Source organism: Zingiber officinale, chromosome 9A (assembly GCF_018446385.1).
Source record: "Zingiber officinale cultivar Zhangliang chromosome 9A, Zo_v1.1, whole genome shotgun sequence".
In the NCBI taxonomy this organism is placed as follows: domain Eukaryota; kingdom Viridiplantae; phylum Streptophyta; class Magnoliopsida; order Zingiberales; family Zingiberaceae; genus Zingiber; species Zingiber officinale.
The window spans coordinates 15507859-15527643 of NC_056002.1; the positions used below are offsets into that span (position 1 = coordinate 15507859).

Sequence of the window (19785 nt, forward strand, 5' to 3'; positions counted from 1 at the left end):
GTCAGACGACAAGCGATACGATCGTAATCTAATCTAAATTCTAATATTCCAACCCCACATTATTGGGTTATAAATCACTAAATAAACATGTATAAGATTGTTTGACGCCCTAATTCATACTTAATTAGTCGATTAAAACAAATTAGTTAAGCCAACAACAATGAATCATGAGAACGATCTCAGATGGATTCCATGCAGGTAATCCAAATCTCACAAGCATATTCCATGCACATTCCATTCTTCCTTCCTTTTTTATAGTCGTCCATTGCTCACTCTTAAGTTCGGAGATCACAGACACTTAACCACCATCACTACTGTTGTAGCCATTGTCGGAAACCGCCACAAGGAGATGGATGAGGTTGAATTGGAGAAGAAGGAGAAGAAGGCAGTGCAGTCGAAACCGGTGTCGTTCGGAAGGCTTCTGAGCTACGCAGACACGGTGGATTGGGTCTTGATGGGTCTAGGGACGGTGGGCTCGGTGGTGCACGGCATGGCACAACCAATTGGGTACCTCTTGCTGGGCAAAGCGTTGGAGGCTTTCGGGAGCAACATCGGTGACCAAGAAGCCACGGTCAGAGCTCTAGAGAAGGTAATTTAGTTAGTCATATGACGAGGAGTGTTGTTATATATCATTAACCACATTCGATTGAAGGAAACTCTTTTCAGCTGCTTCATTTGGTTTGTGTAGGTGATTCCATTTGTATGGTATATGGCAATCGCTACGCTTCCTGCAGGGTTACTTGGTACGTTAAACATATTGTATATGACAAGTGATATAGTATCTTTATAGCGAGAAAGTAAACACTAATTATTTATTCAAAATTATAGAAATATCATGTTGGATGTACACAAGCGAGAGACAATTAGCACGGATGAGATTAGCTTTCATCGATTCGATTCTTCACCAAGACATCGAAGCTTTCGATACCGAGCTCACCACCGCCAAGGTCATAGCATGTGTCACAAGCCACATGAGCATCATACAAGACGCCATAGGCGAGAAGGTAAATTATTTTCTAAATATTCAAATAACATAATTGGAAGACAACCTTTCATTTCACCACTTCATTTGTTGAAAATTATAGTTTCCAAATTGCCAAAATATCAAACTCTTTATTCTTTTAACCACTATCATTAACATAATTATCACGTCATTGTTTTGTTAATTGAATTAACAGTGTTAATGGTTAAGCGATAAAATTTAAAATCCCTAACAGTTGGATGTATGCTAATGATTTTGAAATTACAAAGAAAATTCTTGTGATGGTGAAATGAATTCTTTTCTCTAGTTGTCGATGAATTCAGAATGAGTTGACGTTGTAGTTATTTGTTGTTCCAGTTGGGTCATTTCATCTCCTGTTTCTCCACTTATTTCGCTGGAGTTGTAATCGCCCTCGCATGCTGCTGGGAAGTAGCGTTACTGTCGTTGATGGTGGTGCCGATGATTCTCGCTATCGGAGCTACTTACACTAAAAAGATGAACAGTTTATCATCCTTGAGAACAATGTATTTGTCAGAAGCAACATCTATAGTAGAACAGGTATTTTGTAAATTTAAATAAATTGCATCAAATACTTGAACGATTGGAGGGTAGAAAAGAACGATATACGGTCACCTCAAATGTGAAAATTAATTTACAGACTTTATCGCATATTGGAACGGTCTTTTCGTTCGTGGGAGAGAGCTCGTCGATAAAATCCTTCACTGAGAACATCAGGCAGCAGTACATCATAAGCAAAAAGGAGGCAGGAATTAAAGGACTGAGTTTGGGATTGTTTCAAACTGTCACCTTCTGCTCATGGGCTTTGGTTGTTTGGATTGGAGCAGTCGTTGTTGTTGCGCGAAGAGCGAATGGAGGCGAGACATTGGCTGCAATTATGAGCATTCTGTTTGGAGCAATGTAAGAGATAAACCAATTAATTGATAATTGTTATCTTAGTCATTTTGAAACTAATTTTAACTTTTTTTTGTTCTTGTTGAAATACTTACAGATCCATAACTCATGCTGCACCAGACTTCCAGATCTTTAATGCTGCGAGAGCTACAGGAACTGAGATATTCCAAGTGATCGAAAGGAAGCCAAGAATAAGCAGTGAGAAAAAAGGAGTAACATTGGAAAAATTTGTTGGAGTGATAGAGCTAGATCGAGTGTCGTTTGCTTACCCTTCGCGACCCAATAAGCTGATCCTTAAAGACTTCTCACTGTGCATGGCAGCAGGGAAAGTGTATGCATTGGTAGGCAGCAGCGGGTGTGGGAAAAGCACCATCCTGTCTCTTGTTCAAAGGTTTTATGAACCATTGGCAGGTCTGTTCTTTTTCACAAATGAATTGAAATTAATGAACTATGACATTTGCGGTTTCTGATAGGAAATAAAGTTGCAGGTCGGGTTTTGATCCATGGCCATGATGTCAAGGAGCTGGATCTCAAGTTCCTCAGAAGAAATGTAGCAGCAGTGCCACAAGAACCAGCACTATTTTCAGGCACCATAGATGATAATTTGAGGGTTGGGAATGCAGAAGCAACTGACGAAGAGATCATCAAAGCAGCATCAGCAGCCAATGCAGACTCATTCATTGCCCAACTTCCTGAAAAATACTCAACTTGGGTGAGAGTTATATTAATTTTCTTTCATCTTGTTTAAGATTAAGAGCTGATAAATGTTTGCTCAGGTTGGAGAGAGGGGAGTACAACTCTCAGGTGGACAGAAACAAAGAATAGCAATAGCAAGAGCCATTCTGAAAAACTCTCCAATTCTTCTCCTAGATGAAGCTACAAGTGCACTTGATTCGGAATCAGAGAAGCTGGTTCAAGATGCACTGGGGAGAGTCATGCAAGGAAAAACTGTGATTAAGATAGCACACAGAACATCCACAATAACCAGTTCAGATACAATTGTTGTGGTTGAGAATGGAAAAGTAGCACAAAGTGGAAGCCACAACGAGCTGCTGCAAAGCAGCAATTTCTACAGGAACTTGTTCGCTATGCATAGCATGAAGCCAGAATTAGAAGACACAATCTCAAGGTAGGGAAAAATTGTCTATCCAAACAAACAAAAAAAACCCTCTATTGTGCTTGTTGCTTTCATTTTCTTTAAGCTAACTATGGGGGAAAACATCAAAATATACATGGTGAATCTGAAACAAGTAGTCTTATTATGATTTCATTCTTTTAGGATCTCGTGACTAAGATGAAATTTAAAACTTGACATAAGAAGACTTCTCTTTGATACTTTGTGATTTCAATGATTTTGGTAAAAATGTGGTAGTAGTATTTATATTTTGATTTACTTTTTTTTGCCAACAGGGGAACTACTAACACTAACGAGAAACCAGATATCACTCAATACAGATCATCTTCTCAACAGCATGAAGTGAATGAGATGTTAAAGAGCCAGCCAATCAATGCTAATCCAACCAAAGGAACGAAAACTACAAAAAGCAGATCTGCTAGTTTCTCAAGAATATGGTATGGGTTGAACAAATTTGAGTTTGCAAAGGTAGCTTTGGGATCATTTGGAGCAGCATTCTCTGGAATATCTAAACCATTGTTTGGGTTTTACATTATGACAATTGGAGTGGCATACTACAAGGAAGATGCAAAGTCACAAGTAGGCAAATATTCTATTATATTCACTGTTGTTGGCTTCCTCACGTTAATCACTCACATATTGCAACACTATCACTATGGTTTGGTTGGTGAAAAAGCAATGGGAAATCTCAGAGTAGCACTGTTTTCAGGTAAGAAATTTAGTTGAATATATCAGAACGTTTTACATCTGTCCTATTCATGATCTTCTTTTGGTCACATTAGAAGTCAAAATTTTGATTGGTTGATACATAATAATAAACTACTTGAAAATAACTGAAATAATTTGATATTGCTTGTATGGTCGAACCTGACTGTGTTTAATTATATGCTATATTGCAAAAGAATGCACAACAAAGATTGACAGATTTTCTATCAAAAGTATTTATAAGAAATATGTATTTTTTGTCCAAGCATTAGTCAAACAAATTAACAAGGTATTCTTTTCCTTGAGAATTCTTAGGAACTATATTTTCTGAGTACTCTTTGGAGATTCTGTATCCAAAAGCAAAACAAACAGTTTGATTTAGTTGTGCTACAATATCTGTACTTGTAAACGTGTCCCTATCCTCTCAAAATTTAGGTTTAAGAAACTAAAATGCATTTCCAGAAATGACATGAATCCTATACAGTACATGTAGTTGGTGGCATTATGTTTAGAACTTCTAGCACTTTTTACATTTTAATAATCTAGATCACAAAGGAAATACAATATTCCATCAAAAATAGAAAAGAAAAAGATAATCGAATAAGACTCACCTAAATCAGAAGTTCCTTTTTCTCAAACAAGGTTCCTTTATATTTTTGCAGCCGTACTCCGAAATGAAGTAGCTTGGTTTGAGAAACCTGAGAACAATGTAGGATTCCTTGCAATGCATATTGTTAGTGACACTTCCATGATCAAGACCATCATATCTGACAGAATGTCTGTGATTGTGCAATGCATCTCCTCAATCCTAATAGCAACAGTAGTGAGCATGAAAGTGAACTGGAGGATGGGGCTAGTAGCCTGGGCTCTAATGCCCTGCCACTTCATCGGTGGTCTGATACAAGCCAAATCTGCCAAAGGCTTCTCTGGTGACTCTGCCATGGCTCACCGACAACTTGTCGCTCTTGCATCAGAATCTGTGAGCCATATAAGAACTGTAGCTTCTTTTGTTTACGAAGAGCAACTGCTTAAGAAAGCACAATTTTCATTAGAGGAGCCAAGGAGGCTTAGCAGGGTACAGAGCATCAAGTATGGAGTGTTTCAAGGTGTCTCACTTTGTTTATGGAACATTGCTCATGCAGTTGCCTTGTGGTACACCACAATCCTGGTCGATAAGCATCAATCCAGCTTTGAGGATGGAATAAGATCATACCAAATCTTCTCACTCACAGTTCCATCTATCACTGAGCTATGGACACTGATACCGACAGTTATTTCTGCAATTACCATACTCAAACCTGCATTTGAAATCCTAGATAGGAAAACAGAAATTCCACCAGATGTGCCAGAGACCATAAGCTCTGAGGGAATCACAGGCAGAATAGACTTTGAAAGCATCAGCTTTAGATACCCATCAAGACCTGAAGTGGTGGTACTAGATAATTTCAACTTAAGTATCGAAACTGGAGCATATGTGGCACTTGTTGGGCCTAGTGGAGCCGGGAAGTCCTCAGTTTTGGCGCTGATCTTGAGGTTCTATGATCCTTTCAAAGGAAGAGTTTTGGTTGACAGTAAAGACATAAAAGAGTATAACTTGCACTGGTTGAGACGCCAAATAGGATTGGTTCAACAAGAGCCACTTCTCTTCAGCTCGTCAATCAGAGACAACATCTTCTATGGAAGTGAAGGTGCTTCAGAGACTGAGGTTGTGGAGGCTGCAATGGAGGCCAACATCCACGACTTCATCTGCAGTTTGCCAAATGGGTATGACACAGTGGTGGGGGAGAAAGGATGTCAAATCTCTGGTGGACAAAAGCAGAGACTTGCCATTGCAAGAACACTGCTGAAGAGGCCAGTGATTTTGCTGTTGGATGAAGCTACCAGTGCACTAGATTCTGAAACTGAGAGAATCATCATGCAGGCTCTTGGATCCAGCAAGCGGAGGAGAGATGAGGAGGCATCAAGAAGAATCACAAGGATAACAGTTGCACATAGGTTGTCTACTGTGGTCAATTCAGATACAATTGTGGTGATGGAAAACGGTAGAGTGGTTCAGATGGGGGATCATTCAACTTTAGTTGCAGATGATAATGGTGTTTACTCAAAGCTTTTCCAGCTTCAGAGCCATGATACATAATTGATGAAGTTCTATAGCAATTAAGTTTTAAGTTGATGGTAAAATAAAACCTTATATCATGCAAATTACTAGCTGATAAATGATATCAGACATGGAAAAGAAGGGATTAGTGAACCTTAACTCTGTCTTCCTTATGGGTTTCTAGCTTCAGAGCTAGGAAAGGCAAGCTCTTTTTTGGACTCATTTCCATGTTGGTTCTGTAGAGACTTTTTTGTCTCCTTCCAGAGAGGTTGCTTTTTTATATAGTATATTATATTTCAGTCTTTCCAGGTAGCAATGTTAACTGTTGTGCATTGATCAAGCATGGTTACAAACATTCATTTTATACAACTCGACGGCTGGGGGAAAAAAATAACATTCTGCAAAGGCACTGACTTGACAAAAAACAAAAAGAAAAGAAGATGATAAAATGAAAATGTATGCAAGGGAGCCATACATATTGAACAACGATCCCTAAGAAGAGTTAACTGAGAAAGAAAATACTATCTTTATAGCCACTACAAAATCAGGAAGGAACAAACTCAACCTCAACCATCCCATTTGCAACATCTAAAGCAAAGTTTGAGAAAAATGATCATTATACATTTTACTATCTTCAATCCATCAATTCTAAACATGTAGTTGAAAAACTGATTGCGATTGGACTAATCACAACACAGACGAATTAATATGATATACCTACACTCTTCAAGCTTGTAAACAAAACATGGGGAATTTCTGGTAGCATACCATATGGCTGTTCGAAGAAGTATAATCTGGTAAGGACTCGTATCGGCAGGACTCGGCTTGTTGGTAATAGTCTTGAATTTGAAACTTGAAGCAGGCCACAACAAGGTAATGAGATTACAATTAATATTTGCAAGGTCATTGTGACTGTCAATCTAGTTTTCTTTGAAGCAGCTTCAAATACATACTCAACTATGCAATCTTGGCTATGCATTGATTATCTTAAATGAATGCTTGCATTGAGATCCATTTATCTTTGCAGCTAATTTTGTCCATCTGTACTGGATATATAAGCATCATCATGCTGATAACGTGTGTATGCCATGATGTGAAAATATTTTACCAAAATGAAGCACTTGAATAATGGAAGTATTTCTATCAAGGTCAGCAAAACCATTTCCAGTAGTATTGAGAAAAATAGGCGCGTCTTCTATGCTAGCAAGCCAATCCAGCGATCTCTTAGGGTCTCAAAGGCATCTGAACTGGGAAGAACTGTTAGTATAATCTTCCCTTCCACAAGAATTTCAGATAAGAGACCCAACCTTGTCAGGGTCTCCACAGCCTTGTCAATAGGCATTTCAATCTGCATAAAGTAAATATATATTTTTAAAGTTATGCACATCTCAGAAATATTAATAATTTATCCTATACCTTTTCTCTGAATCTATCATAAATAAATTTTTCACAGGACTCTCTAATCTTTTTACGACAAGATACCTGCATCATGAATCATAAATTCAGTTAGAGATTTCTAAGATCCTTAAACTTTTAAGATTCAAGAACTAAATTAAGAAAATGTCAACACCACTTTTTCAGACAACGATAAGTAAAAGATACAGACAACTAAATAATAGGTACAGATAAAATAAACAACTGACTATAGTTTTGTTCATACCAAGAAGAAATCAGTGGCAAAGTTTCTAAACATTCACTACAGAGGATAGAATCTAGTAATAAGAAAAATTATATGCTATCTATTCAATTTTTGCACCTTCTAGTCCATATTAAATGCAAAGATGTTTGAACTAAGGCATCACTTCCTCAGTAATGAAGATTAAGATTAGTAGTTCATTTTTTTATAGTTTAAATACAAATCAAGAAATGGTACTAATCTTCCTTTACAGCTATCCTTTTAGGTTTTAACCATTAAAAAATGGACATAAGTGAAAGAAAATTAAAATAAAAGAAATGCAAAGCCCTTGGTAACAGCTCAAGATTTTTGGTGAATACTACTTTAGTCAATGTACCTGATATGTTTCAGGATGGAGTAGAATTGAATAAACCAGAATTGCTTCCTTGAACTGCATGATATACTAAATTATAAAGGCAAGACATGAGAAGAATACTCCAAGCGAGAACTTTTTCCTTACTTGTTGTTGTTCAGAAGCATCAAGAAGAAAGTGAACTGAACCAAATCCACTTGCTAAAGTTTTCTCATAAAGAGTTCTATTAACCAGCAGCTGAGACAAATATATGCATTCAGTTCTTCTGGAAGATATCTTTGTCAAGTGAACAAAACAGGAAAGGTAATCATGATTTTTCCTGATTTTGAAAATTGTATTTTATAAAAATAATATAAAAAAGTAATAATTATATATTATGAAATTATTGGAATCACAACCTCATTTTTGAGTTAATGAATACTAAAACCGAATTGTCTAGTAATTTTCAAAAGGTTATCTCACCTCTTACCAATTGCCAAATTAATTTATAAGAAAAATTTAACATTAAAGAGAAAAATTAGGGTGAGAGGACAAAAGAGGCCAAGAATAACATGGAATACATGACAAAGAATTGGGGATCTAGTATACTTTGAAATGTTGAATAACATGTCGAACACAATCATTTATCACATGAGCAGCAGAGAGAGCATAATTTCACCCTAGCAGAAGAGCCCTCAAGAAGATGACTCTAGGAACAATGTCAGATAGGGATAAATTAGTCAGGACAATATTCCATGATCCATGTTTGCTTTTCTTAAACATAAAAAACCCAGCCAAACTCTAATATTGGAACTATAGTTCACAATCAAGTCTTTCAAAAGAAAGACAGAGAAAAAAATATATATAGTGATGAAATGCAGAAATGTTTCTGCATGTTCTATTTCAAAATGCAGATGATTTCCTACAACTTCTTTATTGTCATCTTTGCGAATTAGGGGTTTTGACTAGTTACTTGCAACTCCTTCTATGTGATATTGCTGATAATGGCTAAAGTAGATATAGAATGATTCGTCTTTCATTGGGTTGCCATTGTTGAATTCTGCACAACTCATGGTTCCAAACCAATTGAAGTAGAAGAAAGTATCCTTTCTTGTTTTTCTCATTTTTGGAATCTTCAACTACTCCCTCTATCCATTTCAGACACGATCTTTGGGTCACATACTTCTTTTAAGTCTCATATTTGTTGAGAGCAGAGATAAAAATAGCAAGTGTACATGATGAACTGCAACTACATTTCATATTCTGATACCGGAAGTTGGGGAGCATGGCTAAAAGACCTTTCTCTGAGTAACACTGAATAATTATCTAGTTTTGACAAAAAAAAGTTATATATATATATATATATAGATATATTTACCTGCACACCCTTAGCTTGAACACTCATGGACGATTGAGTGTGAGTCTGGGCGCCCAGAAGCCCATCCAGGGGCCCCAATCAGCGAAAGTGAATCAGGGAGCCTATACGGGCCTCCAGACACCTAGACTCACACTCAATTGCCCATGAGTGTGCAAGGTAAAAATCTCCTATGTGTGTGTGTGTGTGTGTGTGAACAAAGCACAAAAGAAAACACAACAGCACAAATTCATATTTGATTGAAATATACATTCAAAAAAGGTAAATTAAAATAATATTTACTACAGCATTATCTAATATAGGAAGTGAACTTACCTGATACCGGTCCGTGGTCTGTTTGTAACCTAGCACTACTCGAGTTATATAGATTATAAGTGCAGTGATGGCAATGACATCAAGGAAAACAGCAGACCTGTTTTTACATAAACAAAAACTGAATGAAAGTGATGGTAATACCAATAATAGTAGACTTTGTGTAGAAGGTAGTGTGCATTCAGTAATCAGCAGCATGCAGAGACTAAGTTAAACAATTGTTTGTTAACTGAAATTATTTCATCCATCCATCTGGGATATTATATTAGTACTGCCAGCCTTCGAGATGCAAGGTGCCACAAGTTCCAATACATAATCCGCAAGTGGAAATTTTCTTTCTATTGCAGATTTTTGAATCTAAACTAGCTATTACATAAATTGCACAGAGAAAAAAAAGGTGTGAGCTCAAGTGTCATTTTGATTTCTGATCATCATATATCTTGTTAAAGTTACATTGCCATAGTGGAGAATCATGCATGTAAATTAAATCATATAAGTAAACAGGAACTATTAAGCCGCTAGAGGATTTGGAGAAAAGAATAAAGTGATTTAGGTAATACTAAAGCTTCCTTGAATTCATTAATTCTGTCTTCGATTGTTCCATTTCTTCTTTTAGCATTTATTGTAGTATAGGAATGCCCAAAGATTCAGATATTCTCTACTCTGCTTGCTCATGATTGAGATTTAATATTGGTAATTCAACCCCAAGTGTTAGATACATCCCTCACAAGATGTTTGCCCACTTATTGCTGAATTCTCACCAATGTCCTTAATGAGGTGCTGTAAAAAGTCACCCTACAACCAGAATTCTGGAGTATAGCAGCAAGGGATAAATCAAGTTGACAGTTGACACCTATAACCCAAGTGTCATAGCCTAAATCCTTCGTATTTGGGATGCACGTAAATTTTAGTTGTTTGGTTATAACTTATATCTATTGGTTTGCCAATTTGAAAAACAAGTGTACCCCAGTGATTGGCTCACTGAAATTCTCTGAACCTAACAAATGTCCAGAATGGGAAGTGGTAGATGATATCTAGCATCTCAATACTGCTAGAGGCCTAAAAAATTTTTTATTCCGTTTCCAAATTGACGATGCAACACCATATCATGTGAATATCATATCCCTAGTAAGGAAACTAAAACACAGGTTTACTTTTCCAAGTGTAAACAGAGGTAGAAAGCTATCACATACGTACGGAGAAGAGGCAATGTTCTCAAATTTGTAGTTAATGAAGTATGCCAGCAACCCAACTAAGCTTGCAACATCCAAGCGTACCTGAGTAGAAAATGAAATATTGTTCATTATACAACATAGTTAGAAAGATGTCAATTGATAGAAATATTGACAAATCTAGTTACATTTCCCTTTTATGGCCAATTATGCTTCAATAAATACAGCGTGGAGCCTTTATCTTAAGCTGGCATGGATAGTAGAAGAAAATGGATTAACCCATTCATTCAAACAAGAGGTTTTGGGAAAATGCTAACTGTTACAACTGATAGCTGCTAGTTAATCTTGAATATGATTGGTAATTTCATATAGTACTAATGTTAATATATTGTTATAATAAAATCATTTGATCCAGTGGTCCTAATGCTAATAAATAAATTGTCAATACTGTCCTCTATCATTTAGCTAAAAAATACAATACATACAAAAATTTCAAGTTGTTGTGGAGTAGGTAATTATGATACTGATAGGATTCAACATCAAGGACAACCATGGTTATGTGTGTAAATATTCATGAATAAATTTTTGATAATAAGTGGTTAAATGTGTATACATACTGTATCCAGGATACGGAAGGACAACTTCTTGTGGGGAAAAATAACCTACAGTCACAGTAGTTAGATTATATATAAGCCTGTCTCCCATAGAACCTGCAAATAGAAGCATATGTGCAAGATGCATATCCTCAAAAAAAATGTATAACACTAAGTCCCAATCATAACACGTTTACCGAAAGATCAGGAATTGGTATCTTCTCATATATCTTTAATTGAACAGGATTTATTTCTGCTAGATCTTCATTTTCATTTCGACTTCCTTTGTCAGCATAAAGAAGAACCAGTTCTTGAAATGCAGGTTCCTGATAAGAATTAGAAAATTTGAAACATTACATAAAACAAAGGTCTACTAGGCATTAGAATTTTCTAGGAAAATAACACTATTCTGTACATATCCACAACCCAAAATACATTAACCTTTTCTGATGCCATTTTTTAACTACAGATCCTAATAGGTTCAGTAGAGCATTTTCTTCTTATTGAACTAGAGATCCTAATAAGGGAATTGATGCAGGAAAATACTAGTTTTAGAAGCAGCATTTACTCAAATGGTTATGCTAGCAGGAGAAGTATGTATAAGCGAGATGATGCAGGTTTTTGTTTTATTCATCAACTTGTCAAACAAGCAAGTTAGACAAGTAAACTATGTAATAGAAACGTGTTTAAAATTAAAGTGCATTTGGTTTAATAGTATAGAATATATACCTGAAGAGTTGATTTTGAGAATAGGATGTAAGCTGCAGTTTTTAAAACTTTCCAACTATTATAACCACACGATTCCCATGTAGCAGGTTCCCATAAATTGCTAAGAGTTATCCTTGGAAGGAAGTTTGGCCTGAAAAGGTGTATATATATATATATAGTTATCATAAATTAATTGTATAGACTTCTGAAGGACACAAAAGCAGCAAGATAAAAAAAAAGGTCAGCCCGGTGCACGAAGCTCCCGCCATGCGGGGTTCTAGGGAAGGATCCATTGTACGCAGCCTTATCCTGCTTTTTGCAAGAGGCTGTTTCCAGGATTCGAACCCGTGACCTTTTGGTCACATGGCAACAACTTTATCGTTGCGCCAAGGCTCCCCTTCACACAAAAGCAGCAAGATGAATAACAAAAAGTTAACGTGTATAATAAGAAATTAGTTTGAATGGAAAATATAAAACTAGTAAAACACAGTCATACAAGCTTTTGCATCATACATAAGAGTAATACATAACGATAACAGAAATTTTATGTTGACCAATAGCACAAAGACACAGCAATTCAAATGAGTCAGACCAATAAGGAATAAGACAATGATAGATATACTCAGTCAGACCTAAGAATTTATCTTAGTGGGTGAATACAATATTTTGGAAATTCATTCAAATCAGTTATTAAAATCAAAATTTATATTTGACATGCTCAAAGATAAGTTCCAGACTTATTAAAATACGAGATATTATTGAAATTATTTTAATTAGTCTAGAGAGACAAATCACTGTCCCCGATTGATTGGCCAAATCCACTAATTTTATGAATCTTTTTACATTTTCCTTTTGTATTCTCTATTTGTCAGGTTAAACTAATTGGATTAATGGAAACACCGAATTGGTGCCCAGGCAAGTTTATGATTAATCTAACTCAAAAACATTAGGTATTATGGTATATTGTAATGAGAACAAAACTTAGACAACTATAAAATGTTAAATCGGATGATTGCATCAAAAATTATATTTGACTAACAAAAAAGTCACTCAAAAACCTACAACTGCATTGCAAATAAGAAAAATATTGCATTATTACCAATTTTTTCTTTGACTTCGTTTAGAATTGTTATGAAATGCTCACTGTCTTTAGTTGCTATAACTGGTAAATTATATGTGCAATGGTTCAAAATATATTTTTTATTAGTTTCATAATGCATGCTTACTGTATCCTATTTTGTTAGTCCCTTTATTCTGCAAATAACATTGTCAAAGAGAAAACTGAGAAGGATGAAGATACATCAAATATGACAATCACTAAACTGTAGAAGAAGATTGCGTGTTTTGACAGTAACACGAATATTTTCAAAATGATTGATTCCAGACCTTGAATGTTCTCAAGAGAAATGATTATATTAGAAATAATTACAGATGAAACTCTCGATCATTCTCAAACCAGTAGTAGAAGTAAACTACAATTATAAATATTTTACTATGTGATAAAGAAACAAGAATTTGAAGGAATTATCAGCACAAGCATAGAAGCACGTCTAATTAATGTATCTGAAATAAAGAGGCATATTAATCACATTCCTTACTGTTTAGAATGTATCAACTCAGAGAATGCATCATTTTTGACAATATATATTTTTATTTCACTTACTTTAGGTACTCCAGTCATTAAGGGAAATATGATTATGTTTGCATCCATCAAAGTCAAACATGCAAGTCCAGGTCAGCAAAATAGACTAGCATGGAGCCATGGACCATCAGAGTTGAAAATCTACCAGCACTAACCTCAAATAGATATCTGGATATACTTCATTCTCAAACTCAATTGATACTTCTGGGGGCGAAGAAATTACTCCAATCCAAGCAAGTAACCTTCTTATAAGTCTTCCACGAGGTCCAATGGGTGATAAGAGCCCTTCGTAAAGAGAGACTGCCTTTTGTGCGGCAAGCCAAACAGGAAGACCACTGTCTTCTATCTGGTCAATTTTTGCTTGGTCTCTCGATGTGCTTTCTCCAAAAGACAATGTGCTTTCAAGAGCATAGTTCTCCCTCAACCAACTCTTCACTTTCTCCATCCATATTTGAACACTTTGTGCCTCATGAGAATCTTTCAAAGCCTGTTGTAAACTATAAAAGATATGAACAGGAAGCTTCAAATTACAAAGAGCAATACTTGCATGAGAATAAACTAGACTATTTAAATTAAACATGGAGAGAAAACATAAACAAAGCAATTACCAATATTTTCAGCAAATCTGAAGACCAGAAGCTTCCTAAATTTGCAGTAGAAAATTACTTTATAATTTTATTCTGATCTTTCCTTTAAAAAACAAAAGCAAGTAGCTAGGTACCTACCATAGATTAAAATATCTTTCTATGTCGCTCAACAGGGGCAGAACTTCCTCATTTTTCCAACCGACACATGGAACCACCCCAAACAACTGGAACATCATATTAAATGCAACTGAAGTATTCATAGAAGGTTGGCAAAGCTTCCTCGAGGAAGTGAAATTTCCATGAGGCGAAGTAAGATGGTCAATCAAGATGAAGTATTCTAAATGTGAGTCAATGACAACGCCATCTGTTTAGTATCAAAGCATAACATCCCATGCAGCAAAGCTTCTGCAGAGGTTGCAAGGTCTTTCAAAGGTCAAGAAAGCTTTGACAAAAGTAGTGAGGTATTTTGGGTGGTTGTGAGGTGTTTTAGAGGTTTGTGAAGCTTCGGTGGACATTGTGAGGTGTTTTGGAGGTCTGCAAAGCTTCGATAGAGGTTGCAAGGTGTTTCAGAGGTCAACAAAGCTTCCATGGAGGTCACAAAGTATTTTGGGATCAAAACATCATAGGCAAGAAGATCACACCTAATGAAGTTGCTTCATCCATCTAAGAGTCACTGGCAGAGGAGACGAGTTTCATGATCAACGAATGACCTATTGTCAATGAAGCAAAGCTTCAGCAATTTACATTGCAAATCCTCCCTTTCCCTCCAATTTTCCCCTTTCCTTTTTCAAAGGTTTCACGCACCCACTAGCATCCAGCACGCCTAGTATGTCCCAATCAAGATTTCAAATGTTGATAACTACCATATCTTCTACCTACCTATAAATACATATAAAAAACTTTAAAATTTTATATAAATATCTTGAGGCTTTCTAAGCCAAAGGCAAAATCACTCTCAATATAAGATTAACCAACCAAGCAAGGAAGTAAGCAAGACCATTGGTGTAACACTTTAATACATGTAGCGCTACAATAATTCCAACTACAGTACTAGGATTCATTAGTATCCTTACCCCATTCCCATTACATAAGCTTACCTGCCATCAGTGTAATTAAATTTTAGTCTATACCTGATTTAGCATTTTTACTAGAAATTAAAGTTGTGTAAGTGGACTGAGAAGAATAGGTGAAACCACTGATAATAGGAATTTCTGCCTCAATAGGAAGAAATCAAACCCACAGCTGGAAGGGTATATTGTCCATTCACTTTAGTTTAAGATGGTTTCATATTATGTCATTCAATTAGGAGTAACACAAACCGTGATACCTGCATGAGGCAGGATAAATAGATTATCCACTTAGAAAATATAAATAAATTTTTATTTATATCAAACAGAATTTTGTTAATATACATTTATTCCTCACACTTGGTTGTTTCAAAATATCCCTACTATCTTAACTTATTTTCACTTGTTTTATTATTAACTACACTTTAATTGCTCACTTCAAGATGGTAGCCTACCATGTAGAATAGGATCAAGGAAAAATAACTAAAACTAGGCTTAAGTATGTTCTCCAAAAGAAACATAATAACTCAATGTCATGTAGAGTTGGACTTAGATATGGTAAAGATGCAAGCGGAAGTGACCACCACAATAACAAGCTCGCACTAACAGTGTCAAAGTTTGCGAGCGTGGATGAGAAAAAATAAAAGAGAACAATAAGTGGAAAGAATAAAGGTAAAATAATAGATTTTGAAACAAAAAAAAATCAAACCATAGACCAACTGAGATATCATCAGATTCCCACATAATTTGTGTATTTTTTGGTATTTTAAAATTGCATCTTAGAACAAATTCCAAAAATTAGATTCCAGAAATCAGTATCACCAAATGCTGGTTTCCACGTCCATCATCTGAAGTGGATATATGCTTTTTCATTATTTGACTCAGTATAATGGAAGTTATTGACATCAAACTTGCATATTTAAATGATAGGTGCAAGTTTCTATGGCATCCCTATTGCATGATTTGATAGAATTTAAGATGTTGAGGAACTTCATTGAATATTTATAGTAAAAATTTAAAATAAATGCTCAAGTCCTGGATAAATAAAAGGCTTTTTAGTAGCTGTGGAAGGACCTTCCACGACCAACTTGTAATATAATAGATAATAATAATATTACAGAGAAAGTCATAAGTCAGGTTATAACTTTGCAAAAAGCTAATTGAAGTTACCCTAAGACGTGTAAAAACATTTTTCAAAGCAACTTAATTTTTTGTAGGACTGAGCATAAATATTGAACTTTTGTTCACAAAAGTGATATCTACCAATGGTTATGTAAAAGTCATGCGATCAAAAGGACTGAGCATAATTATCATCATTATTCACATACTAAGATTGGGAGGAAAAAGTTCTCTGAAAAAGGAAATTGAAAATATATATATAGGATTGAGCAGTCCTTGAATGAATTGCAAGCATTAATGTCAAAGCCAAGCAAACATCAAAGACTCATTATGACTAGTCAAATCAATAATAAACTAGAACAACAAAGAACAAATAGAGAACCAAAAATTAACTAACCTCATTAATCCATCTTCCAATTTTCTTCATTGGTTTTGATAGACTAGAGAAAATTGAATCCAAGAGCTTTGATTGCAAATAATCCAATTTTTCAACTATAAGTAATCCCTGCTGCCTCTCAGTTGTATATCCACGCCTAAAGAGAGTGAAGCACAAGGATAATGGAAAGATGGAACTAATGCAAAGGCACCATGTCACTCACCAAGCATCATAATTTTGGCTAGCCAACTAAAATTTCAATGTATTTTTTCAACTAATCCAACAAATAGTAAAGAAGATCCTATGATGGAAAAGATATCAAATTTGATATCTTTTAAAAAAAATACAATTTAGCCAACTCCATCTAGTGGGATAAGGCTTGGTTGTTGTTTCTGTTGTAGTATTAAAAATACAATTAATTTAGTCTGAACAATACACTAAACAGTTGCTTATTAGGATATAAATAATATAAACACTAGAGATACACCCATAGCTTGATTATCATGGTCCAGAGGACTACAATAACACACCATGTATCATGATTATTCTTGGTCTAGTTGATAGCTTTTGTCCCTCCATTTTCCATTGAATTCTATATAAGATCATATCATTAGCAATCTGTAGACCATTTAGATGTACCGCTAAAGAGGAGTAAAGACAAATTTTATATGGCTAAGAATAGGATTAACCGATTAAGAACCTCACTTGAATATTATAGCATTTGAATCAAATGTTTTCTTCCAGTCAACAAATATTGGAAGCCTCAAAAGATAGTCAGTGTTTAATGCATCAGCCAACAGTAAATCTTCTATTGATAATTCTTCAAATTGAGCATCTCGAAGAAGTTTCATAAAAGAGCGCTGAAATTTTTTTGCAATGGTAGCCCTGCATTTCATAACAAATTGTAAAGTATTAGGAGCAGAAGATCCACCTAAACAGCTATGAGCATCTAGAATTTTGATACGTTCCTGTGACTGCCTCAAGAAAATATTGAATGTAAAGTCTGGTTCTTCGAAACTCTAGATACAGGTATGGTTTAAGCAATATAAACATAAGTTATAAAGAATTCTACTAGAACATGCATAGTTGAAACTGTCATGTGTGCAATCAAACAGGAAAGTATACTAATCAAACAACAGCAATGGGTGATTGAGGATATGCACTATAACCTCTTATGTGACTTTCAAATTACTCCTCCCAATATGTACTTCGAACTTCTTCCAAATTTTTTTTTTTAAAAAAACACACTTTCCAGAATCTGAGAGCATCCTTATTTCAATCACATTGTATATTGTAGATGTAAGACAAAACAATGTAACCGAACTTGATTCGAGAAGAAGGAAAACTAACCTTGACTCAGGGAAAGAGACCACAGCAGACTGTCCAAATAGTTTCCATAAGTCCAAACTGTCACTAAGATATAACCATTTGTCGACTTCGTCATTTCTGGAACCATTTGCTTCCTTATGACCAGAAAACTCAGAAGGAGCATTTTTCTTTCTAGATACATCCTCTGCTTTGATTGAAGAGCAAGAGCCCTCATATGCATGCTTATCTTGTGAAGAAGCACCCGAGTAACAAGCCCTCATCTCCTCAAGCATAGCTTTATGTTCAGCATGAAGGATAGAGTCCAAGCACCTGAAGATGGGAACAAATAAGATAATATATAAATGGGCAATGATATTGAAAATTAATAAGGAAACAAAGGAATTCGACAAATCTAAGCAAGACTTGAAGTTTGAAAGTTATAAATTTAATCTGCAAGACTAAATTACAAGTTTTATGAACGAAAATGCATCGTGAAATGTATGAACGCTATGTACTTTTTATAAAAGGAGAATCAAGCAGGAAAAAATGACTGGTAAAGCACATAAAACAAGTTCTTATAAGATCATTTTAGGACTAACCTTGTTTGTTCTACCATAGTCAGCACTAGATCTTCCAAAATTATAAACTTTAGACTGAAATAAGTATTACCAATTAAATTCTAAATCTACTTCCAAGTACTGAGAAAACAAGTAGATGCGCAAACATAGCAATTCTAGTATCTCAGACTCAGCCAATGGCAGTGCTGCAAGTAATATTAAGTATTAACCGCCTGCTGAATAGCCAATTAATGACTAGAGCCAACTTATACAATTGATAAACTTCTATAATCTGTTATAGGATCATAAGTAGCAACGAAACCAAGATGCCTGTCGCAAGAAAACTTACATGGCCAAGCGCTTGAACTCCTCAATTTCCTTCTTCGTCCGAAACATGGAGAGAATAGCATCAAGGAGGTCGACCTTGTTGACGGAGATGTACTTCTGCCGGGGCAAGTGGATCCCGGAGATCCTCTTCTCTTCCTTCGAAGGCGGCGTGCCGACATCCTGCTCCGAAATGGGCTCCTCCTCGGAGCACTCTTTCGTCGCCACGGACACTGCATCCAGTTCGCATCGCAGATGCTCTAACTTTGGAGAAATGGCCGCGACGGTCACAGAACGAGCGCCAGGGAAGGAGGAAATGGAGGACAGAGTGGGGGAGAGGTGGCGGCGCTTGAAGCGCCCGGCGAAGCAGCTAGCCGTGGAGCTCAAGCAGGCCATGACCAAGGAGATCGGAGAAGGAGATGGGAAGCAAGTGGTGGCTTTCGCCGCGGTGGGATTCGGAAGAAGAAGGCGGAAACCTGCGGTAGGAGGGCGGAGTTGATCCCCCAAGGCCCAATCCGATCGACGTCCACACGATTTGGCTCGTGCCTTCGTTCACGTCAACCCGAGATTCAAAAGAGTCACGCGGACAGTAAGATGTCCACAGCTTCCAAGTTTTATATTGTATGAATTTATCTAATAAGGTTGTTTTTTTTCCCCAATGAATTTGATTAAATTTAATTTATTTAAATGTTATTAAGTTTCGAAGTTTTTTCATTGCTTAACATTTATATTTTTAAGTTTATTTAGTTGATTAGTGAGTTTGGTATTGTAAATTAATTTATTTATTAGACAAACAGTCAAAGGATGTTTTTTTTTTAAATCATCAAAATGATACCCATTTTAATT

At 35.8% G+C, this 19785-nt stretch overlaps 2 protein-coding genes across 5 annotated transcripts; one reads left to right on the forward strand and one right to left on the reverse strand.

Annotated features, from left to right (window-relative positions):
* The first annotated feature begins 160 nt into the window (after positions 1-160).
* On the forward strand, positions 161-5871 carry LOC122019056 (ABC transporter B family member 10-like). The gene is made up of 11 exons (XM_042576564.1): positions 161-198; positions 259-589; positions 689-743; positions 829-1004; positions 1340-1540; positions 1641-1900; positions 1992-2305; positions 2368-2606; positions 2671-3023; positions 3305-3738; positions 4340-5871. The coding sequence occupies exons 1-11, from the start codon at positions 161-163 to the stop codon at positions 5869-5871; spliced, it is 3933 nt and encodes a 1310-aa protein (XP_042432498.1).
* Positions 1086-19515, reverse strand: LOC122021573. 4 transcript variants are annotated; one of them, XM_042579695.1, is made up of 20 exons: positions 18965-19515; positions 18101-18388; positions 17456-17635; positions 16772-16907; positions 13757-14088; positions 11981-12110; positions 11449-11577; positions 11276-11320; positions 10684-10763; positions 9490-9586; positions 7968-8057; positions 7845-7910; positions 7249-7314; positions 4850-7180; positions 4346-4758; positions 2164-2817; positions 1990-2050; positions 1790-1886; positions 1616-1704; positions 1086-1469 (listed from the first exon to the last, which is right to left on the reverse strand). In XM_042579695.1, the coding sequence occupies exons 1-14, from the start codon at positions 19333-19335 to the stop codon at positions 7028-7030; spliced, it is 2163 nt and encodes a 720-aa protein (XP_042435629.1). In that variant the 5' UTR covers positions 19336-19515; the 3' UTR covers positions 1086-1469; positions 1616-1704; positions 1790-1886; positions 1990-2050; positions 2164-2817; positions 4346-4758; positions 4850-7027. The 4 variants fall into 4 exon arrangements, with proteins under 4 accessions (XP_042435629.1, XP_042435630.1, XP_042435628.1 ...); XM_042579696.1 differs by having other exon boundaries at positions 1086-1704; positions 7845-7898; XM_042579694.1 differs by having other exon boundaries at positions 1086-1704; positions 2164-2586.
* Positions 19516-19785: the final 270 nt, after the last annotated feature.

Coding starts and splice junctions, on each gene's coding strand:
- LOC122021573 (XM_042579694.1), bottom strand. CDS start 19,335: ATGGCCTGCTTGAGCTCCACGGCTAGCTGCTTCGCCGGGCGCTTCAAG. Junction 17,636..18,100: donor GTCTCTTTCCCTGAGTCAAG/GTTAGTTTTCCT, acceptor TATGAAATGCAG/GGCTACCATTGCAAAAAAAT. Junction 11,578..11,980: donor TCTCAAAATCAACTCTTCAG/GTATATATTCTA, acceptor AATTCTTATCAG/GAACCTGCATTTCAAGAACT.
- LOC122019056 (XM_042576564.1), top strand. CDS start 161: ATGAATCATGAGAACGATCTCAGATGGATTCCATGCAG. Junction 199..258: donor CTCAGATGGATTCCATGCAG/GTAATCCAAATC, acceptor CCTTTTTTATAG/TCGTCCATTGCTCACTCTTA. Junction 744..828: donor GCTTCCTGCAGGGTTACTTG/GTACGTTAAACA, acceptor TCAAAATTATAG/AAATATCATGTTGGATGTAC.